The following is a 23,987-nucleotide window of genomic DNA, read 5'->3' as shown; positions in this document are numbered from 1 at the left end:
TATTCTAGTAATATTATGACTTTATTCCTGTAATATTATGACTTTATTCCTGTAATATTATGACTTTATTCTAGTAATATTATGACTTTATTCCTGTAATATTATGACTTTATTCTAGTAATATTATGACTTTATTCCTGTAATATTATGACTTTATTCTAGTAATATTATGACTTTATTCCTGTAATATTATGGCTTTATTCTAGTAATATTATGACTTTATTCCTGTAATATTATGACTTTATTCCTGTAATATTATGACTTTATTCTAGTAATATTATGACTTTATTCCTGTAATATTATGACTTTATTCTAGTAATATTATGACTTTATTCTAGTAATATTATGACTTTATTTGCTGTAATATTATGACTTTATTCTAGTAATATTATGACTTTATTCTAGTAATAGAATATTCTGACTTTATTCTAGTAATATTCTGACTTTATCTAGTAATATTATGACTTTATTCCTGTAATATTATGACTTTATTCTAGTAATATTATGACTTTATTCCTGTAATATTATGACTTTATTCTAGTAATATTATGACTTTATTCTAGTAATATTATGACTTTATTTGCTGTAATATTATGACTTTATTCTAGTAATATTATGACTTTATTCTAGTAATAGAATATTCTGACTTTATTCTAGTAATATTATGACTTTATTCCTGTAATATTATGACTTTATTCTAGTAATATTCTGACTTTATTCTAGTAATATTCTGACTTTATTCCTGTAATATTATGACTTTATTCTAGTAATATTATGACTTTATTCTAGTAATATTATGACTTTATTCTAGTAATATTATGACTTTATTCTAGTAATAGAATATTCTGACTTTATTCTAGTAATATTATGACTTTATTCCTGTAATATTATGACTTTATTCTAGTAATATTCTGACTTTATTCCTGTAATATTATGACTTTATTCCTGTAATATTATGACTTTATTCCTGTAATATTATGACTTTATTCTAGTAATATTATGACTTTATTCCTGTAATATTATGACTTTATTCCTGTAATATTATGACTTTATTCCTGTAATATTATGACTTTATTCTAGTAATATTATGACTTTATTCCTGTAATATTATGACTTTATTCTAGTAATATTATGACTTTTTTTCTCGTAATATTCTGACTTTATTGTGTAAATCTCAGTTGTTTTTTCCCTCAGTGTGGCCCTAATACTCCGTAGTACATTGTCTCTTTGGCCCTACTGCATTAGACTTATATACTATATACTTAGACTATAAACTGTGTTACCTTCATCACAATGATCACATGTTTAGTAAAGGTCGCTGACCTCTGGTCTGGGGCAACAGTTCTGCTAATGATCAGTGAGATTATATCTGAGATGAAAACCAGAAAACTTAATGAAAGTGTGAGTGTGTGTCCGTATGATGCTCCTCAGTGTAACAGGTAAAGAATATATAGAATATAGAATATATAGAATATATAGAATATAGAATATATAGAATATATAGAATATAGAAAGGTTTGCTCTCATCCCCTCTGAGCTTCTACACCGTTCATCTTCTGACAGTCCGGAACAAAAAAGACAGAAATACATCTTGAGCTTCAAAAGGTGATGTTTTTAAATGTGTCATGACAGTAAAACGGCTCCTGAGGCAGCGTTACACATGAACATTTATAAAGAGCTGCCGGGGCATCGGTGCCGAGAGCACGACGACGATGACGATGATGAAGAACACGTTGACGGATCGATCACCACCGCTGGGCTGTTAACACCAGACAGGAGATAGAGATATCACTGTGTATTGCTCGTTTCAAAGACCTCCGCTGTGTTTAACAGCAGCGATTCAGGCGACCCCCCCCCCTCACAGCTATATGAACATTAATAAACTATGTCAGTTATTTCCATAATCACATTTTTGACAGGCATGTTTTGAACAAGAGGCAGTGAAATGCAATCACACGTCAAGAGTGAAAACTAATATATATCAAATAAAACTATACACATACATAAAGGTTAGGGATGCACCGATACCGATACCAGTATCGGGTATCGGGTATCGGGTCCCGGGTCCGATACTGTGCTCATGTACTCGTACTCGCAAAACGGCTCCGATACCACTTTACGGCGGTGCGCCCGACTCCGCAGGGCCGGGATCCCACCTCAGCCGGCGCGCACCGGCCCTCACTTTCATTGCACCACGGGGTTTTGCTTGCACCTTCTGACCCGCGCTTGTGTTACACTCCTTGGTCCGTGTTTCAAGACGAGTCGGGTGGGTTGCTGAGATCGCCGCAGACCCCTCGCGCCTTTTAGGTGGGTTGAGACCTGATCTGGCGGCATGACGCGGTCGGGGCGCACTGAGGACAGTCCGCCCCGGTTGACAGTCGCACCGGGCCGTCCCCGGCGGGGAGAGAGGACGCAGCGAGCCCTTTGTCCACCTTCACCCCGAGCCTTTCCAAGCCGACCTAGAGCCGGTGGCGGCGCACCGCCTCGTATGCGGGACTCCCCAGCCTGCCGTGTGTCGCTCACACCCTCCAGCTGGCTGTTAACGAGGGTCTTTAGGCTCAGAGAAGTACTCGTATCGGTACTCGGTATCGGAGAGTACCCAGATGGAAGTACTTGTACTCGGTCTGAATAAAGTGGTACCGGTGCATCCCTACTAGACACATACATAAAGGTCGATGGGGGGGCAGAGCCCTACGTAACTCTCTGGTATTAAGGAAGACTTCATCTACTATGGGTGCTCTTCTAAGACGTCGATGGGGATGACTACAGAGGCTCACCAGGGTAGTTCACTGTCAGCTTATTGAACATAAAAAAGGAGTTTTTAAAGAGAACTCAAAAGTGCAACATCTGGAACAAACAGGAAACCACAGCACTGAACTAAAACAACAAACCCACAACAGAAAGCTGACAGGTCCAAAGATTTAAATGAATCTGACATTACAAACAGAGTTTCCAGATCAGCGCTCCAGTACTGGACTTCAGTCAGGAGGAGACCCGAGCTGCGACCTTTTATTCATGTATTCATGTATTCATGTGTACGGGAGTAAAGTAAAGTGCCGGCAGCAGCTGCTCGTGGATCTACGCTATATAGAAACTTTCTTCCTCGCAGCTCTAGTGCATTCACAATTTGGTCCGAGCCCCTCAGCCCCAAAAATGTTCACAACCTAATAATTCATTTCCCTAAATTGTTTGTGCTCAACTATTCAAGCGCTTCAAATACGAAATTAAGACACTTAACTCAACCCAGAGGCCTGAACTACTGAACTAGGACGAGAGGTCATCATGGTACCTCCTGGTTATCTGGTTTAACTAACCCTAACAACCACCATCACGCTAAGCCAGAGGTCAGCAACCTGCAGCTCTTCAGCTCCTCTCCAGAGCCTCTCTGTGGAGTTTAAACATGCAAATGAAGAACTGTTGTTTACAGTTTCATCTTTATTGATCATGTTGTAGGTCTATGGTACGACGGTACGACGGAGTATTAGGACCACATTGAGGAGAAATAATACATCTGAGATTTAGAGAATAAAGTCATAATATTATAAAGTAGTAATTTTATGTGTTATTTTCTTTTATTCTCATAAAGTTCTGACTTTATTGTGTAAATCTCAGATGTGTTTTCCCTCAATGTGGCCCTAATACTCCGTAGTACATTGTCTCTTTGGTCCTCACTGCATTAGACTGATATTCTATATACTTAGACTATAAACTGAGTTACCTTCATCACAATGATCACATGTTTTGCGGCCCCAAGCCTAAAAATGGCTCTTTGATAGTAAAGGTTGCTGACCCCTGACCCCTGACCTCTGACCCCTGCGCTAAGCGGTCCTATGATGTTGGTTATCAACTCGTTAACTCAACCCAGTTTCTCAGTCTGGCTGTGAGCGCGTTCACATAAAGGGGGCGGGGCTTACAGCATCTGACCAATCACAGACATGGACAAGTCTGCTGTCAGCAGAGCGCCACATTTACAAACTATAATATCAGACATATGAAGAAGTGAAACACGTAATCAGACTGATAGGAACAGCTGAAGCTGTTAATGCAGGAAGGACAGCTGGTGAAAGAAACACTGCTGAATGATTAAATTATCAGATTTATTAACTTAAAGTTCTGTTAGTAACTTGTTCCAGGTATAAATCATTGCTGGTCGGTGTCTCATGGTCTCTCGTGTGTCTTCGCTGTTCAGACTCAGACTCCAACACAAACTCCAGTGAAGCACCAAAACCTCTTGGTTGTATCTAGTGAAGCTGTTAAACAGTGTTGGCCGCGGTCGGAGGACGCGGAGGAGACCGTAGCTTTGGTCTCCAGGACCGGAGTCTGTGCTCCTCTGCTCCTCTGCCTGCCTTCACTCACACACCGCGCTCCTTCTCTCTCTCTCTCTCCACCTCTCACGTGCATGCTGCTCACTCCACACTGCAGAAGAGTTAGTTTAGCTCTGAGAATATCTAGTGAATGTTCAGTGGACGTTTGTGCAGAAATAACTGCTGCAGCTCCTCCAGACCAACAGAGGTTTCCCGTGTCTTGTGAAGTGACGGGGCTCCGCAGAGAGAAACGTTATCGTCTCCCCCGTTCCCTCCGGCCGCGGTCGGGAGGCTGAGGCGGGAAAAGCCAACACTAGGATCAGCATTGATTCATGGAGAGACCTTGGTCTGGTCAGCTAACATTACTGCCAAGCAGCTGAAATATAGAGTGATATTGTGCTTTTAGCTGACGTGTGTCTCCTCACTGTGTTGAGTGATGCTCCTTCATGTCTATGTAGAGCGAGCACAAGCGCCAGCAACAGGACGCTGACTTTAGTTGACTTAACGGACACAGGTGAAGCTGTTAACAACACATTATGATTCTTACATAGAGTCCCTTTAATTGCCTGAAAAGTCAGATAACTTGGTCCAGATGGGGCAGTGATGTTATAAACAGCTTTCAGAGTGTGATGGATGAATAGACTACATCTCATTACACCCTTTGATAACGTTGTGGCGTGTTCATTTCAACCTTCTCTCTGTCTCCGGCGGTGTGAAACAGACTGGAGATCAAGTAAAAAAATAAATATAAAAACAGAATTCAAAGCGGTAAACAGCCCCAGCATCCAGCCAGCTGTCCTTCCTGCATCTTGTGTGTTTTCAGTCTGATTATGAGGGAACTTCTTCATATGTGTGTCATACGATCTGCTCACTCAGCTCTGATTGGTCAGCAGGAGGTGCTTTTATACGAGTTGATCTCTTATCTAGAACATAACCTGCTCCGGAGCAGGTCAGCATCAGTTACCATGGTAACCATGGCGATCTACCCCGATAAGAAGTGATCCACCTTCGTAGGACCGAAGACCCTAAAGGGTTAACCCTGGAGTGACCTCCCTGACCCTGAATCCGGCTCCCTGGTCCAGACCTCTAGTTTAGTCTTCAGATCAGAACCTGTCAACAAATACTCACCGGCGGTTTCTTAATATGCAGATTCATAACTGGATTAAGTGCAAAATTGCATACAAAAGCCCCAGAATGCATCAGCTTTGGCAAAACCTTTGAAGAATTTGATTCCAAACTTTTGAAAAATACGTTTGCCTGTTCCTCCTCGATGGTATGAAGTATGAAAAGTGTCCTTTAAGACGGTTTCTTAAAAAAATAGCTTGTTTAAGGATAAAATCTCTGGTGGAAATATTACCCCCCCCCGCCCCCCGTCTCAGCGTCTCAGCCTCACACCCTGTATGAGCCGCTGGATGTTAGACTGAACCTTCTGCTTCAGAAGCGGGAAGACTGGAGGCCTGAACGCTGCTGCTGCTGCTGCTACAGACAGACCCGTCTCTAATGTTGCACTGATGGCTGATGGGTAATGACACAATGAGACGATCGCCCTTCTAGCAGCGCTGTAGCAGTGCATTCTGGGAGATGACGGCTGTGCAAAATGTCCTTCTGAGGGTCTCTGTTCCTCTGGACGCCTCCTCTTAAAGATGGGGATGGGGGGGCTGGGAGGAAGACGACGATGATGAGGGGGGGGAGGAGGGCTGGGAGGGCTGGTAGGGCTGGGAGGGCTGCAGGCTGTGTGTGCGTGAAGGTCGTTGGGGTCGCGGCTGCGGGGAGGTGGAGCCGCCGTCGGGGGGGTCCGGGCCCGGGCTGCCTTCGTTGACCTCCGTGTCCAGCTGGGCGGGACACTCGAAGTGGACACAGTGAAACACCTGAAGACACGTCACAGTCAGACAGTCAGACAAACAGACCGTCAGACCGTCAGACCGTCAGACAGACAGACAGACAGTCAGACAGACAGTCAGACAGACACAGAGGACCAGGGTCATATCCACTCATCTTATATCTAGCTATTGTTTATTCATGTGTTCATATAATATGTATATATATATATATATGTACATGTGTATGCATATGTACATATATATATATATACCAGGCCTCAGGCCTGAGGCCCAAGGCCTGGAGCCTAAAGCCTGAAGCCTGAGGCCTGAAGCCTGAGGCCCGAAGCCTAAAGCCTGAAGCCTGAAGCCTGAAGCCTGAAGCCTGAAGCCTGTAGCCTGAAGCCTGAAGCCTGAAGCCTGAAGCCTGAAGCCTGTAGCCTGAAGCCTGAAGCCTGTAGCCTGAAGCCTGAAGCCTGTAGCCTGAAGCCTGAAGCCTGAAGCCTGAAGCCTGAAGCCTGTAGCCTGTAGCCTGAAGCCTGAAGCCTGAAGCCTGTAGCCTGTAGCCTGAAGCCTGAAGCCTGAAGCCTGTAGCCTGAAGCCTGAAGCCTGTAGCCTGAAGCCTGAAGCTGTGTCCTCACCTCATTAGCAGTGTTGTGAGTCCCGACGATACGGATGAAGGAAGCCGGCTGCTTATCAAACTTCAACGTCTGCCATGACCTGAAGAGAGAGGGAACAGAATGATGAAGAGAGAGGGAACAGAATGATGGAGAGAGAGGGAACAGAATGATGAAGAGAGAGGGAACAGAATGATGGAGAGAGAGGGAACAGAATGATGAAGAGAGAGGGAACAGAATGATGAAGAGAGAGGGAACAGAATGATGGAGAGAGAGGGAACAGAATGATGAAGAGAGAGGGAACAGAATGATGAAGAGAGAGGGAACAGAATGATGAAGAGAGAGGGAACAGAATGATGAAGAGAGAGGGAACAGAATGATGGAGAGAGAGGGAACAGAATGATGGAGAGAGAGGGAACAGAATGATGAAGAGAGAGGGAACAGAATGATGAAGAGAGAGGGAACAGAATGATGAAGAGAGAGGGAACAGAATGATGAAGAGAGAGGGAACAGAATGATGAAGAGAGAGGGAACAGAATGATGAAGAGAGAGGGAACAGAATGATGAAGAGAGAGGGAACAGAATGATGAAGAGAGAGGGAACAGAATGATGGAGAGAGAGGGAACAGAATGATGAAGAGAGAGGGAACAGAATGATGAAGAGAGAGGGAACAGAATGATGAAGAGAGAGGGAACAGAATGATGGAGAGAGAGGGAACAGAATGATGAGGAGAGAGGGAACAGAATGATGAAGAGAGAGGGAACAGAATGATGGAGAGAGAGGGAACAGAATGATGAAGAGAGAGGGAACAGAATGATGAAGAGAGAGGGAACAGAATGATGAAGAGAGAGGGAACAGAATGATGAAGAGAGAGGGAACAGAATGATGAAGAGAGAGAGGGAACAGAATGATGGAGAGAGAGGGAACAGAATGATGGAGAGAGAGGGAACAGAATGATGAAGAGAGAGGGAACAGAATGATGGAGAGAGAGGGAACAGAATGATGAAGAGAGAGGGAACAGAATGATGAGGAGAGAGGGAACAGAATGATGGAGAGAGAGAGGGAACAGAATGATGGAGAGAGAGGGAACAGAATGATGGAGAGAGAGGGAACAGAATGATGAAGAGAGAGGGAACAGAATGATGAAGAGAGAGGGAACAGAATGATGAAGAGAGAGGGAACAGAATGATGAAGAGAGAGGGAACAGAATGATGGAGAGAGAGGGAACAGAATGATGAAGAGAGAGGGAACAGAATGATGAAGAGAGAGGGAACAGAATGATGGAGAGAGAGGGAACAGAATGATGAAGAGAGAGGGAACAGAATGATGAAGAGAGAGGGAACAGAATGATGAAGAGAGAGGGAACAGAATGATGAAGAGAGAGAGGGAACAGAATGATGGAGAGAGAGGGAACAGAATGATGAAGAGAGAGGGAACAGAATGATGAAGAGAGAGGGAACAGAATGATGGAGAGAGAGGGAACAGAATGATGAAGAGAGAGGGAACAGAATGATGAAGAGAGAGGGAACAGAATGATGAAGAGAGAGGGAACAGAATGATGGAGAGAGAGGGAACAGAATGATGAGGAGAGAGGGAACAGAATGATGAAGAGAGAGGGAACAGAATGATGAAGAGAGAGGGAACAGAATGATGAGGAGAGAGGGAACAGAATGATGAAGAGAGAGGGAACAGAATGATGAGGAGAGAGGGAACAGAATGATGGAGAGAGAGGGAACAGAATGATGGAGAGAGAGGGAACAGAATGATGAGGAGAGAGGGAACAGAATGATGAAGAGAGAGGGAACAGAATGATGAAGAGAGAGGGAACAGAATGATGAAGAGAGAGGGAACAGAATGATGAAGAGAGAGGGAACAGAATGATGGAGAGAGAGGGAACAGAATGATGAGGAGAGAGGGAACAGAATGATGAAGAGAGAGGGAACAGAATGATGAAGAGAGAGGGAACAGAATGATGAAGAGAGAGAGGGAACAGAATGATGAGGAGAGAGGGAACAGAATGATGAAGAGAGAGGGAACAGAATGATGGAGAGAGAGGGAACAGAATGATGAAGAGAGAGGGAACAGAATGATGAAGAGAGAGGGAACAGAATGATGAAGAGAGAGGGAACAGAATGATGGAGAGAGAGGGAACAGAATGATGAAGAGAGAGGGAACAGAATGATGAAGAGAGAGGGAACAGAATGATGGAGAGAGAGGGAACAGAATGATGAAGAGAGAGGGAACAGAATGATGAAGAGAGAGGGAACAGAATGATGGAGAGAGAGGGAACAGAATGATGAAGAGAGAGGGAACAGAATGATGAAGAGAGAGGGAACAGAATGATGAAGAGAGAGGGAACAGAATGATGGAGAGAGAGGGAACAGAATGATGAGGAGAGAGGGAACAGAATGATGAAGAGAGAGGGAACAGAATGATGAAGAGAGAGGGAACAGAATGATGAAGAGAGAGGGAACAGAATGATGAAGAGAGAGGGAACAGAATGATGGAGAGAGAGGGAACAGAATGATGAAGAGAGAGGGAACAGAATGATGAAGAGAGAGGGAACAGAATGATGAAGAGAGAGGGAACAGAATGATGGAGAGAGAGGGAACAGAATGATGAGGAGAGAGGGAACAGAATGATGAAGAGAGAGGGAACAGAATGATGGAGAGAGAGGGAACAGAATGATGAGGAGAGAGGGAACAGAATGATGGAGAGAGAGGGAACAGAATGATGAAGAGAGAGGGAACAGAATGATGAAGAGAGAGGGAACAGAATGATGGAGAGAGAGGGAACAGAATGATGAAGAGAGAGGGAACAGAATGATGGAGAGAGAGGGAACAGAATGATGGAGAGAGAGGGAACAGAATGATGAGGAGAGAGGGAACAGAATGATGAAGAGAGAGGGAACAGAATGATGGAGAGAGAGGGAACAGAATGATGGAGAGAGAGGGAACAGAATGATGGAGAGAGAGGGAACAGAATGATGAGGAGAGAGGGAACAGAATGATGAAGAGAGAGGGAACAGAATGATGGAGAGAGAGGGAACAGAATGATGAAGAGAGAGGGAACAGAATGATGGAGAGAGAGGGAACAGAATGATGGAGAGAGAGGGAACAGAATGATGAGGAGAGAGGGAACAGAATGATGAGGAGAGAGGGAACAGAATGATGAAGAGAGAGGGAACAGAATGATGGAGAGAGAGGGAACAGAATGATGAAGAGAGAGGGAACAGAATGATGGAGAGAGAGGGAACAGAATGATGAGGAGAGAGGGAACAGAATGATGAAGAGAGAGGGAACAGAATGATGAGGAGAGAGGGAACAGAATGATGAAGAGAGAGGGAACAGAATGATGGAGAGAGAGGGAACAGAATGATGAAGAGAGAGGGAACAGAATGATGGAGAGAGAGGGAACAGAATGATGGAGAGAGAGGGAACAGAATGATGAGGAGAGAGGGAACAGAATGATGAAGAGAGAGGGAACAGAATGATGGAGAGAGAGGGAACAGAATGATGGAGAGAGAGGGAACAGAATGATGAAGAGAGAGGGAACAGAATGATGAAGAGAGAGGGAACAGAATGATGGAGAGAGAGGGAACAGAATGATGAGGAGAGAGGGAACAGAATGATGGAGAGAGAGAGGGAACAGAATGATGAAGAGAGAGGGAACAGAATGATGAAGAGAGAGGGAACAGAATGATGGAGAGAGAGAGGGAACAGAATGATGAAGAGAGAGGGAACAGAATGATGGAGAGAGAGGGAACAGAATGATGAAGAGAGAGGGAACAGAATGATGGAGAGAGAGGGAACAGAATGATGAAGAGAGAGGGAACAGAATGATGAGGAGAGAGGGAACAGAATGATGGAGAGAGAGAGGGAACAGAATGATGAAGAGAGAGGGAACAGAATGATGGAGAGAGAGGGAACAGAATGATGAAGAGAGAGGGAACAGAATGATGGAGAGAGAGGGAACAGAATGATGAAGAGAGAGGGAACAGAATGATGGAGAGAGAGGGAACAGAATGATGAAGAGAGAGGGAACAGAATGATGGAGAGAGAGGGAACAGAATGATGAAGAGAGAGGGAACAGAATGATGGAGAGAGAGGGAACAGAATGATGGAGAGAGAGGGAACAGAATGATGGAGAGAGAGGGAACAGAATGATGAAGAGAGAGGGAACAGAATGATGAAGAGAGAGGGAACAGAATGATGGATAACTGGATCATATCTCAGTTTACAGCGTTTCAGTCTGTTATTATAATGATTCACTGACGGAGACACTAGCAGGATAATACAGGAGATGAAACAGATCGTCTCTCAGACTAGAGGGAAGAAAACATCTCAAACACACATTCAGACGTTTAGTTCACTAATCTGTGTCGGTAGATTTCTGGTAAAATCCCCTAAAGTTATTATCAGATTATGCCTCATTTGCATATTTAAACATAATATTTCAGAGAACTTGTATTATAAGATGACTTGTCTTCATGTGAGTAATGAACTGGGGAGGTTTCATCTATTAGTTATCATACTTATACAACATGTTATTAATAAAACATGATGGAAAATAGATTGTTTTATGTCTGTTGTATTTTCTAAAGAGAAATCTGTACAAACCTTTGACTCTAATAAATGATGTCGACAAAGTGAAACATGAATTTAGAGCCAGGCTTTGTATAATACGTTAAACGCTAAGCGGTAAAGGAGGTGACAGAAGAGGAAGCGGGAGCCTCACCGACACGCCACCCGGGTGCGGTCGACCACCTTCGTCCACTGCTGCTGGTTGGAGGAGACTTCAACGTAGTAACTGTAGGAGCGCTCGTCACAGTCCCACAGCAGCAGCCTGACAGGAACAGGAAGTGAAGCATCAATGAACAACATTCACCTGTCTTCAACTTAAAGGGGAACTTTGGTATTTCTCAACATGGATCCTCTTATCCATCCGTGTCTAAGTGACTAATGGAGACAACAGCTTCTGAAACTGGTCCAGTGTGGAGGGAGAACGCTGCAGCCGCCAGCCGCCAGCCGTTAAACCAGCCGTTAAACCAGCCGCTAAACCAGCCGCTAAACCAGCCGCTAAACCAGCCGTTAAACCAGCCGCTAAACCAGCCGTTAAACCAGCCGTTAAATCAGCCGTTAAACCAGCCGTTAAACCAGCCGTTAAACCAGCCGTTAAACCAGCCGCTAAACCAGCCGTTAAACCAGCCGTTAAACCAGCCGCTAAACCAGCCGTTAAACCAGCCGCTAAACCAGCCGTTAAACCAGCCGTTAAACCAGCCGCTAAACCAGCCGTTAAACCAGCCGCTAAACCAGCCGTTAAACCAGCCGCTAAACCAGCCGCTAAACCAGCCGTTAAACCAGCCGCTAAACCAGCCGTTAAACCAGCCGTTAAACCAGATGTTAAACCAGCCGTTAAACCAGCCGTTAAACCAGCCGTTAAACCAGCCGTTAAACCAGATGTTAAACCAGCCGTTAAACCAGCCGTTAAACCAGATGTTAAACCAGCCGTTAAACCAGCCGTTAAACCAGATGTTAAACCAGCCGTTAAACCAGCCGTTAAACCAGATGTTAAACCAGCCGTTAAACCAGATGTTAAACCAGCCGTTAAACCAGCCGTTAAACCAGCCGTTAAACCAGCCGTTAAACCAGCCGTTAAACCAGCCGTTAAACCAGCCGTTAAACCAGATGTTAAACCAGCCGTTAAACCAGCCGTTAAACCAGATGTTAAACCAGCCGTTAAACCAGATGTTAAACCAGCCGTTAAACCAGCCGTTAAACCAGCCGTTAAACCAGCCGTTAAACCAGATGTTAAACCAGCCGTTAAACCAGCCGTTAAACCAGATGTTAAACCAGCCGTTAAACCAGCCGTTAAACCAGATGTTAAACCAGCCGTTAAACCAGCCGTTAAACCAGCCGTTAAACCAGATGTTAAACCAGCCGTTAAACCAGCCGTTAAACCAGCCGTTAAACCAGCCGTTAAACCAGATGTTAAACCAGCCGCTAAACCAGCCGCTAAACCAGCCGTTAAACCAGCCGCTAAACCAGCCGCTAAACCAGCCGCTAAACCAGCCGCTAAACCAGCCGCTAAACCAGCCGTTAAACCAGATGTTAAACCAGCCGCTAAACCAGCCGCTAAACCAGCCGTTAAACCAGCCGCTAAACCAGCCGCTAAACCAGCCGTTAAACCAGCCGCTAAACCAGCCGTTAAACCAGCCGTTAAACCAGCCGCTAAACCAGCCGCTAAACCAGCCGTTAAACCAGCCGCTAAACCAGCCGTTAAACCAGCCGCTAAACCAGCCGTTAAACCAGCCGCTAAACCAGCCGTTAAACCAGCCGCTAAACCAGCCGTTAAACCAGCCGTTAAACCAGATGTAAAGTCATGATTTGACTTTCTCTCTCTCTCCGTTGGGTTCAAGGTTCTTTATTTGTCATTGTCAGTGAAAGTGTTTGGTCTCAGGTTCCTCCAACATGCTCATTAAAGAAGTTTATATTAAAAAGGGGAATAACCCAAGTGATTAAATGTAAGAGCAAAATGATCATCTAAGGCATAGAATAATGCAGTTCAAATAAATAAGCATAAGTAAATATATAATATTAATGTAAGTTTGTAATATTGGCTGTCGACTCACCCTGAGCTTCCTGTGTTTTTCTATTTGTACATAGATTGTTTAATTATTGTGTGCACAATTCATTCTCCGTTTCATCTTGCATTCATGTTGCGCTTCCTCCCCCCTAGACTGGGGCGTAACAGAAGTAGTAAATATGTACTTATATATACTGTATATATACACAGAGTTGTAACCGTGTGTAAAACAGTATGTAAAGTACATAAAGGTAAATAAAGGTAAAGTGACAGTGGGGACAGAGTTGGTCATTGTGTCATGTGACTTGTTGCCAGAAGAGACAACGGTGTAAATGTGAGTGAGAGTGGAGAGAGGAGTGACACGGGACACCGGTGTTGTCAGTTTGTTGAGTTGGAGGACAGAAAGCGTAGCTAAGTGTTATCTCACAGATTTAATATGTCATGGATGAATATTTAGATGATTTAAACGATGTGGATGTGACGCCAGGTTTCAGAGCGAGACTTCTCAGAGCGAGACGCACAATATCAACAGAGAGGATCAGGAAGGTCAGAAAGATGTTTGATTTCTCTGTAGAGTTCTTTCTATAATGTTGTCAGACTCTGATAATATGAATCTGACAATCTGTCAACAACAAGAACTGTTAGTGGACGTAAAGAGACGGTACCACGTTGACCTGAATCATTCCGTTACAGCTGGTTTAGCGGCTGCAGCGTTCTCCCTCCATACTGGACCACTTTACAAAAACTGTTGTCTCCATTAGTCACTTAAAGACATCCTGTAACGGTGTTAAAGCCGTGTTCATGATCACTGAATACTAGATGGTTAATGCAGACTGAAGATGTAAATGACCCTTCACAACAACAGATCTTTGAAATGACACCAGACGGATAACGATGTCAAACAGCCGTCAGTAAACCTGAAGCAACACAATTATGAAATAGTCATAATTCAAAGTCTTATAATAACTTCACAGCTCAGTTTCTATCCCTCTCAGAGTCGGTGACGTACCTCAGGGATCCGATGGAGTAGGGCTGAGCCAGCTGGATGACGATGGCTCCGGAGCCCAGCTGATGGCAGGTGTAGCCCGAGTCCCAGTCGTAGTTGCGCGTGTCGCCGTTGAGCAAGGCATTTCTGCTACGGCTCACGCCCTCGATGACGCTGGCACACGCTGCGATGGTCGCCACGTTCTCACCGGGCACTGCGGACATCAGGGTGCAGGCATTATTTGCATGAAAGAGCTGATGTAGCTGACTGAAAGGGTTAAACAGACGTCAGAGTAAAGCAAACAGGAAACAGGAGACGGATGTCCTAAACTGAATGTTTGAATCTGATAAAGCAGATTACATCAAAATCCAGATTAAATACAGTATGGAGTGAAGACACAGTTTCTGTTTCGGTGTCTGTAACTTACCCAGAAGGCCGTTCTCCAGGGTGAATGAGCGGTGGGTGAACATGCACTCAAAAGCCACGAGGTGGAAGACCTTGTTGACGGTGTTGTGTGTTCCCACAATGCGAACGTACCTGAAACACAGAGAGAACATCATGAAGGAAGAAGAACCACTTACTGAAAGACTGAGACTGTATCAGCTTTACCTACTGTAGGTGCACCGAATAAACCGCCGACTGATGACATATATATATATTTATATAGTTTTAGGGTGAGTTGTGCCAGCTTGGAACCCGGCAGAACCTCGGCCAACTGTTACTACCATGTACTACCTTACAGTATATGCTGCGTCTGTTCAAAGGTAACATTACTATGTTAGTCACATTACATTGGTATCATTATACTGTATATAATCACAGTTACTACGGGGAACTTTCATTTTGTGTTGAGTTTGACGCTCCCTACGGATAAAAGCAGTAGTTTCTCTGAGCACCAGAGTCCCTTTAGAAAAGCTCTCATTTTACTGCAGCAGGGTCTGACGGTCTGCCCCACTCAGTCCTGGTTCTGGTTCTCCTGTGCCTCCCTTCCCTCCAGCGGGCCCAGTAGTACGGCCTGGTCCTCCAGCAGCATGGTGTCGGTGTTGGCTCCCCAGCGAGGCGAAGCTCTGCTCCTCGCCGGAGCAGGAGCCGCTGCTGCCGGGCGCCGAGCTCTCCACCTCCCGCCGGAGCTCTGACTGCAGGTCGCTGCCGGAGGCTCTGCTGGAATCTGAGCTGAAGGAGTTTCTGATGAACCTGCATGATTCTGTCTGATTTCATTCCTTTGTTTATATTATCTCTGCTTCTTGGAGCTGGAATATTGGTTGGTTGGTTGGTTGGTTGGGTGGTTGGGTGGTTGGTTGGTTGGTTGGTTGGTTGGTTGGTTGGTTGGTTGGTTGGTTGGTTGGTTGGGTTGGGTGGTTGGGTGGTTGGTTGGTTGGTTGGTTGGTTGGTTGGTTGGTTGGTTGGTTGGTTAGTTGGGGGGTTGGGTGGGTGGTTGGTTGGTTGGTTGGTTGGTTGGTTGGTTAGTTGGGGGGTTGGGTGGGTGGTTGGTTGGTTGGTTGGTTGGTTAGTTGGGGGGTTGGGTGGGTGGTTGGTTGGTTGGTTGGTTGGTTGGTTGGTTGGTTGGTTGGTTGGTTGGGTGGGTGGGTGGTTGGTTGGTTGGGTGGCTGGTTGTGTTAGTATGATGGTTCAATTCATAAATGATTGCGTTCTTCAGGGCGAGCTTGAGTCATATCTCCTGACATCCGTTTGGATGTTTACACCTCGTTATCTCAGACCAGGCTGCCCACATCACAGTATCTTAAATCTGGAGCGTCTCCACCTTCACCTCCATGTGTGTAACAAGGTGAAAACAAGGCTATCTGAACTCCAGAATACTGAACTGAAATGTCTGTAAATATGTGTCCCTGTCCTCTGCCAGGCAAACGCTAGTGTGGTCTGTAGACACGGAGAATATAATCTAAATCAACAACCTCAAAACTCACTGTAATCACTACAGTACGTACACCAGGTTATGGCAAGTTATGGCACAGACGAGCTCTTCGTGCTTGGCAAAAAATACAGTGATTTGTTTGGACTCGTCGTGCCGCCGACATCTCCAGCCTGGCGAGATGGCAGAGCACCAAAAGAGGTCGAGTGCATGTGTTTCTTATTTATGAGCACGGTCAACATGCATGACAGTCAACTTGTTTCCACGACAGTTCGGGGGCCGAGAGATAAGAACTGAACCGGGAACCGAGTGGCTTTAGTTTAGCTTACCTGCAAACTCGCGGTGTGAAGAAAAGGTCCTGCCAAGAGCGGCAGAGGTACTTTGAATGGTCCACGACACGCACCCAGTCCAGCTCGTCCATCGATACCTCGATGTAGTAGGAGTAGGACCTGAGATAATCAAGAGGGACGTCTGAAATCATTCCATACACTCAGTTTGTCATGATAGAAAGTCAGTATAACGAGCTTCATTAAAAAGCAAAAACCATAAACCACCAATACATAAGAACACCTCTGAGACACAAGACAGTTCTAACAGTTAATCTGTCTAATCTCAGGTCCACACTCCACCGGAATCAGGACCAGAATCAGTACCAGAATCAGGACCAGACTCCAGCTGACTCTGGTCCTGATTCCTCCAGATAATCATTAGCAAAGCAAAGATTGTTTGATGGTTCTAAAGATGATCTTTCCAGATGTTTACATCCCCGATCGGCTCAGAAGTCCATCCTGACCGCACCCATTTCAAATCCTAAATATTAAACGTGTTCAGTATTTACCATCAGATCAGTAAATACAGAACATGTATTTACTGAAACATAATTTCATTTAAATCATTTGTCCATGTTGAATATGTCCGATGCGGTATCCTGTTCCATTACCATTACAAACAAATAAACACACAAGACAACCTTCAGATGAGTCCTCTCACCGCCTCGCTAACTGGACATCAGTTCAGTCAGTCAACTCTTTTAAAGATGAAAGTGAACTCGAGTTTGAGCTCCAGTATTCAGTAGTAAATAGTGAATGATACAACTGGTAATACTGGTCTGTAACTTCCCTCTGTTTAGTTCTAGCAGGGTGAGACTAGCCCGTCTTACCGACTGTCTCTGTCCCACAGCAGCAGGCGGACGTGGTTGATGATGGACGACTGGCCCAGTTTGACCTGGATCCCGGCCCGGCCGTCCTCCTCGATGGGATGTCTGGAGAAGCCGTGGTCCAGGTCGTAGTTCTGGGTGTCTCCGTCCAGCAGCGCCGACTTCAGCTCCCCTTTCATCACCTGAGCTCCGTACTTCATGGTGGCGATGTTCTCCTCCGGGACTGAAACCCAAGAACCAAGAAATGTTCAAATGAACACATGAAATACACGGGAAACATCCGGGCTCCTACACATCTTACATTTCACCATTACAAACGCTTCCAGACTTCTCGCTAGATTTTTCAGGACTCTATGTTTAGGATTGTGAGCCAGCCCTCGGTGGAACACTTTTACCCATCGAGGCCGTTCAGACCAGACGCCTACGCAGACAGTTGGAAGACGTTCCACTGTCGAACATCTCCGCCCAAAGAGGAAGTAAACATACCGGCGCTACCTATACTCGGATTGTCTCTCTTAACATATTGAATAGATCATATTATATTATATTGCCCCCATAGTTTTAGTCTCTTTTATAAATAAGAACAAAGAATGAGTTGAAAAAAGTGAAATCATTTTCACAGCGTCTGTGCAACCGTGTTTATTCACCGTATCCATGGAGACGACGATGGACGTACGGTTTCTTGGTAAGATGTCTGTTGACTGTTCTGATAACTCCATCACTGCATCACTCATAACTGTTCAGACAAGCTTAATATTAGTTGATTTGTGATGCTATGTGTATATACTGTATTTATGCAATTCAAACATGTTACTGCATTTTCTTTCAAACTAATTTGGTTGCAGATTTAGTCCAGAGCTGTTTTGCAGGCGTAGCTGCAACTCTGTGAAGGAGTGAAGAGTGTACGTTCAGTCGCTCGCCATATTTCTAGTCTTGCGGTCAACGACATCAGGCTCGCTCCGGCCCGCGCTCTCTCGCACAGCGGTAAACGGTTTGGCTGCTCCAAACGCCACCAAAAACACTCTGCTTGTATGATCTATTTATGACTGACCAGGAGATCGAGAGCTTTGCCTTCCGGCTTTATTTTTTAGAAATTCTGGATTTGATATTTTAGAAAACAGATCAGGGGCCATCGTCTGGAAACACAAATATGTTTTATATCTATATGAAAAACCCAACTACTGTATATATAATGTTTGATGTGATCCATAATGGTAATAGCAGTAAGAAGGTGGAGGAGTGAGAGCACTGACTGAGCATGCCGCGGTAGTTGAGGTCCATGTTGCGGCTCTCAGAGCGGGCCTTGATGGCGTCCAGCAGGTCGTCGGGGCTCAGCAGGCCGGACGGTCGCACCACATTCAGCATCTCCGTCAGAGTCATGAGAGGCAGGCGCACCGCTGCCATCACTTCCAGTGTATCGGCCCCCTCCTCGTGCTGCCGGCACCAACGACTCAAAGCCTGGAAGATCTCCTTCTCACTGGCGGCAAACGAGTCCCGCCTGACCACAGTCAGCAGAGCGGTCTGCAAACACAAAAACTCAAAGTCAAAACCATTGTTTGAGATATCTACTGATGAGATCATTCTAATATTTCAAACCATGTTTCCCCATCATGTATAGAGAAACGAAGGCTCCCCTGATGTAAGAATGAACCAGATGTGATAGTGATTACAGCTCTTACCTTGGAGAGCAGGAGGAAGCCGTCAGAACTCAACACCTCAGGCCCGTGTCTGTCCATGTAGGCACAGCAGGCTGCACTGAGCGCGCTCAGAGAGTACAGACTGGCCACGTCAAACACCAGGCAGACGTTGTTGGTGTGCAGGATGGTGCGGAGGAACTCGGAGGTGGAGTCCTCCAGCGGCTGGAGGCCGTAGCGGTGAGCCAGGCCCAGGAAGTCCAGCAGCACCTCCTCCCTGGCGGAGCTGAGGCTGGCCCGGCCCGTGTACAGGTAGTGTAGCAGCATGGAGAAGGCTTCGGCCCGCGTCTCCTCTAAACACACCTCCGCCTGGGGCTGGGACTCTTTCATCCCACCGTACAGCAGGGCCCTGAAGGAGCCACAAGAAGCAAAGAGGAGATATTTGATTTTTCAGTAGCCATACGTTTTCTCACTAACTTTCTCCGCAGTGTTAAAGGATCACTTCTGCATTTCTCAACCTACTTTCTCATGTTGTTGTGTCTAAGGGAGTAATGGGGACAACACTTTCTGAAACTGGTCCTGTATTGATGGAGAACGCTGCATCCGCCAGCCGCTAAACCAGCTGTGATGGGATCATTTGGGTCAACCTGGAACCGTCAGTTTACGTCACCTAACAGTTCTTGTTTCTGCCACTGACAGGCTCACATTGTTATTATCAAGACCTTTTTCTGACCTTTCGCTTTCTGTTTGTCATTGTGTCATGTGACTTGTTGCCAGAAGAGACAGCAGTGGAAGCGTGAGTGAGAGTGAAGAGAGGAGTGACACAGGACACCGGCGTTGTCAGAGTATGTTGAGTTGGAGGACAGAAAGCGTAGCTAAGTGTTATCTCACAGATTTACTATGTCATGGCTGAATATTTAGATGATTTACACAATGTGGATGTGACGCCAGGTTTCAGAGCGAGACTTCTCTGAGCGAGACGCACAATATCAAACAACAAAGGTTATCCTTTAAGCTTTTGACTGTCTCAACCCTAATGGAATCATAAACATTTCTCAGTCCAAAGTCAGTTTACTGTCACACAAGATGAAGACAATTCACAACTGAGGAGGTTGAACAAGGACATGTCTGGCATTTCTGCTTAAAACAATGTAAAGTTGTTCCACACATCCCAAACCGTACTGTGAGAGATATCGTGGTCTTTCTTATATGACATTTTCTACCATTTGTAAATGCATACTGTTAAGTGATATGGTGATCTTGAGTTAATTCTCTGAACACCACGGTTGTCTTTTCCTGAGTCCTTCTGAATCCTCTTTCACCTCATGACGTTTTCCATCGAGGTCAAGGAGAAGTGGTTAAGAAAAGACATTAGGACGTCATTATTTGACTTGTCGACCGCAGCCGAAGCCTGTAGAAGAGCATGTGCTCGAAACGTCACTGACTAAGATGTGCCAATAAATATCACTTTAATGGAGCTACAGTGTGCGAACCTTCTTCTACATTTTCTTCATGGCATTTGTGCTTAAAAATGACCTAAATAATCAATCGATTGTCAAAATCAAACTATGAATCAACTGATTGTTTCGGCTCTTGTTTGAATATTTGGATTTGTCAGATGATGAGTTAAGCCAGGGCTCGGCAACCTTTACTATCTAAAAAAAATTAATTCTGTCTGGAGCCGCAAAACATGTGATCATTGTGATGAAGGTAACAGTTTATAGTCTAAGTATAAAGTATATCAGTCTAATGCAGTGAGGGCCAAAGAGACAATGTACTACGGAGTATTAGGGCCACATTGAGGGAAAACACATCTGAGATTTACACAATAAAGTCAGAATATTACGAGAATAAATGTATAACATTACTAGAATAAAGTCATAACTTAATGAGAAAAAAGAAAATAACACGTTAAATTACTACTTTATAATATAATGACTTTATTCTCGTAATCTCAGATATATTTTTTTCCTCAATGTGTTCCTAATACTCTGTCGTACCGTCGTACCATAGACCTACAACAATGATCAATAAAAATGAAAATGTAAACAAAGAACAGTTCTTCATTTGCATGTTTATAATCCACAGAGAGCCACTAGAGAGGATCTGAGGATCTGAAGAACTGAAGAGCTGAAGAGCTGAAGAGCTGAAGAGCTGAAGAGCTGCATGTTGCTGACCTCTGAGTGAGGTAAAGCATGTGTAGGGTTGACATGTGTAAGTGACAGGAACAGCAGAGGAACCATCGGGTTTTACACATTTAGACACTAACCTGAAGTAGTGACAGCGAGCTGCCAGGATGACCCGGTGCGCCGGGAACCGCTTCTCCTCCACGATGAAGGTAACATCGCTGTACTCCTCGCCGAGCACCAGGGCTCCCAGCTGCTCCGACAGCAGGTGGATGTGGTCGATCTCCGACACGGAGGCCAGGGGACGCAGAGGGTGGCTGTTACTCATGATGGACGGCTGCTAGAGTCACATCTAACACAGGAGAGACGAGTCAGACTCAGAGACACCAGAGACACCAGAGACACAGTAGAGACACATCTAACACAGGAGAGATGAGTCAGACTCAGAGACACAGTAGAGACACATCTAACACAGCAGAGACGAGTCAGACTCAGAGACACCAGAGACACAGTAGAGACACATCTAACACAGGAGAGATGAGTCAGACTCAGAGACACAGTAGAGACACATCTAACACAGCAGAGACGAGTCAGACTCAGAGACACAGTAGAGACACCAGAGACACAGTAGAGACACAGTAGAGTCACAGTAGAGACACAGTAGAGTCACAGTAGAGACACAGTAGAGACACAGTAGAGACACAGTAGAGTCACAGTAGAGACACAGTAGAGTCACAGTAGAAACACAGTAGAGTCACAGTAGAGACACAGTAGAGTCACAGTAGAGACACAGTAGAGACACAGTAGAGTCACAGTAGAAACACAGTAGAGACACAGTAGAGTCACAGTAGAGACACAGTAGAGACACAGTAGAAACACAGTAGAGACACAGTAGAGACACAGTAGAGACACAGTAGAGTCACAGTAGAGACACAGTAGAAACACAGTAGAGACACAGTAGAGTCACAGTAGAGACACAGTAGAAACACAGTAGAGTCACAGTAGAGACACAGTAGAAACACAGTAGAGACACAGTAGAGTCACAGTAGAGACACAGTAGAGACACAGTAGAAACACAGTAGAGACACAGTAGAGTCACAGTAGAGACACAGTAGAAACACAGTAGAGACACAGTAGAGACACAGTAGAGACACAGTAGAGACACAGTAGAGTCACAGTAGAAACACAGTAGAGACACAGTAGAGACACAGTAGAGTCACAGTAGAGACACAGTAGAGACACAGTAGAAACACAGTAGAGACACAGTAGAAACACAGTAGAGACACAGTAGAGACACAGTAGAAACACAGTAGAGACACAGTAGAGACACAGTAGAGACACAGTAGAGACACAGTAGAGACACAGTAGAGACACAGTAGAGACACATCTAACACAGCAGATTAAAGGAAATACTTTGTACAAGGGCACATTAAGAACATATACAGTATACGATATATTTCTGTGATCATATATCAGTGAATCAACACAGTGAGCAGGTTAGATAAACTATAACTATTGATCACAGTTAGTGATCACTAACTACTGATCAGCCACTGATCACAGTTAGTGATCAATAGCTGTGATCAGTAGTTGATCAGTAGTTAGTGATCAATAGTTAGTGATCAGTAGCTGATCAGTAGTTAGTGATCAGTTAGTGATCAGTAGTTAGTGATCAGTTAGTGATCAGTAGTTAGTGATCAGTAGCTGATCAGTAGTTAGTGATCAATAGTTAGTGATCAGTAGCTGATCAGTAGTTAGTGATCAATAGTTAGTGATCAGTAGCTGATCAGTAGTTAGTGATCAATAGTTAGTGATCAGTTAGTGATCAGTAGTTAGTGATCAATAGTTAGTGATCAGTAGCTGATCTCAGTTCGTAATGTTGTTGTTTACAGCCGGCTAGCTGAACTAGCTGAACTAGCCGCCGTTAGCCGCCGTTAGCTTGTGTAGCTTGTTGTGCTAGTGGAGCTAGCTGTAGCTCTCCGCTGCTCCGGGTCTGCTCGGGTCTGGTTCTGGTTCTGGGTCTGGTTCTGGTTCTACAGTCTGCGGGTCATTCAGCGGTATTAACTCACCGAGCAGCTCTCGGGTCTCCTGTCTGGATCCAGAGGTTCTAACAGAACAGTCCGGCTCCAGAGGAACAGAGGAACCGCTCCGGGTCACACCACGAGCACTTCCGGTTCTCTTCTTCTTCGTTGGTGTTTGCTGGAGGACTGGAGTTGTTGTTTTATTATTATTATTTCAAAACGTCGGTATCCATGGTAACAACAGAACACATTAAAGCATTGACATACAGAAGAAGCATAGTGGAAACATAAACACAGAGCTGTGACACACAGAGAGGACAACAGGAATGAAACTAAACAAACATCTAATAAAACAACACATTATAAATTAATAAATAATAAATAATAAAAAAGACCACGCGGGAGAACGACAATAACTTCACTTAAAAACATTAATGATATTTCATACATTCATTGTTTTCATTGCTTTTCTGTTTTGTGAGGAAGAAGTTGTTGACAGATATAATTCCATTTGTTTGGTGGACTGAGTCTGCAGCAGCAGAGAGGCAGCACATACAGGAGTTTAAGAAAATAGATCAATTATATAATGTTAAATGAGTTCTACAGAAACCCCCTGACAATAGAGTACCCTCACTCACTTAAAAACTAAACTTGCTATAATAAGGATTTATTATTTATATATTATAATATTTATTATTTATAATTATATCACAGCCTTCATCTGAACTTTTAATTCTTCTGACATAGTTTGCAATGTAAAAACCATATTCTGTAAATCAAAAGGAATTCAGAAAACATTTAAATACTGTTTCATTAATGATATTTATTCTAGCCTATAGCATAGACCCTGGGTCCCCAGCTCCAGACCTCCA

General features: G+C 44.5%; 1 protein-coding gene and 1 long non-coding RNA gene across 5 annotated transcripts in view; one reads left to right on the top strand and one right to left on the bottom strand.

Annotated features, from left to right (window-relative positions):
• LOC141755958 (uncharacterized) overlaps positions 1-5,050 on the top strand; it is a 169,766-nt gene extending 164,716 nt beyond the window's left edge. The window contains exon 2 of the long non-coding RNA XR_012591382.1: positions 4,819-5,050. This is a non-coding gene — a long non-coding RNA (uncharacterized LOC141755958). The remainder of the gene's footprint in view (positions 1-4,818) is intronic.
• btbd9 (BTB (POZ) domain containing 9) lies at positions 1,592-23,292 on the bottom strand. 4 transcript variants are annotated; one of them, XR_012591375.1, is made up of 13 exons: positions 23,164-23,292; positions 21,238-21,446; positions 19,014-19,377; positions 18,588-18,855; positions 17,338-17,557; positions 16,508-16,627; positions 14,736-14,845; positions 14,333-14,522; positions 11,476-11,583; positions 6,763-6,841; positions 5,979-6,172; positions 4,705-5,753; positions 1,592-4,564 (listed from the first exon to the last, which is right to left on the bottom strand). XR_012591375.1 is itself a non-coding variant. In XM_074615304.1 (12 exons), exons 2-12 carry the CDS (start codon positions 21,420-21,422, stop codon positions 5,720-5,722), a joined length of 1,872 nt encoding a protein of 623 aa, XP_074471405.1. In that variant the 5' UTR covers positions 21,423-21,446; positions 23,164-23,292; the 3' UTR covers positions 4,415-5,719. The 4 variants fall into 4 exon arrangements, 3 of the variants coding, with proteins under 3 accessions (XP_074471407.1, XP_074471405.1, XP_074471404.1); XM_074615304.1 differs by having other exon boundaries at positions 4,415-5,753; XM_074615303.1 differs by having other exon boundaries at positions 4,415-6,172.
• Positions 23,293-23,987: the final 695 nt, after the last annotated feature.

This window comes from Sebastes fasciatus, chromosome 18 (genome assembly GCF_043250625.1).
Source record: "Sebastes fasciatus isolate fSebFas1 chromosome 18, fSebFas1.pri, whole genome shotgun sequence".
Lineage (NCBI taxonomy): Eukaryota > Metazoa > Chordata > Actinopteri > Perciformes > Sebastidae > Sebastes > Sebastes fasciatus.
Note: the sequence above shows the minus strand (reverse complement) of the source record. Positions and strands in the feature narration are given on the sequence as shown.

Bases quoted from the DNA above. Each gene is read 5' to 3' on its own strand.
- btbd9 (XM_074615303.1), bottom strand. From the start codon at position 21,422: ATGAGTAACAGCCACCCTCTGCGTCCCCTGGCCTCCGTGTCGGAGATC. The intron at 18,856-19,013 runs GTAAGAGCTGTA...TTGTGTTTGCAG, and splicing joins GCTTCCTCCTGCTCTCCAAG to ACCGCTCTGCTGACTGTGGT. The intron at 17,558-18,587 runs GTCAGTGCTCTC...CTTGGGTTTCAG, and splicing joins CAACTACCGCGGCATGCTCA to TCCCGGAGGAGAACATCGCC.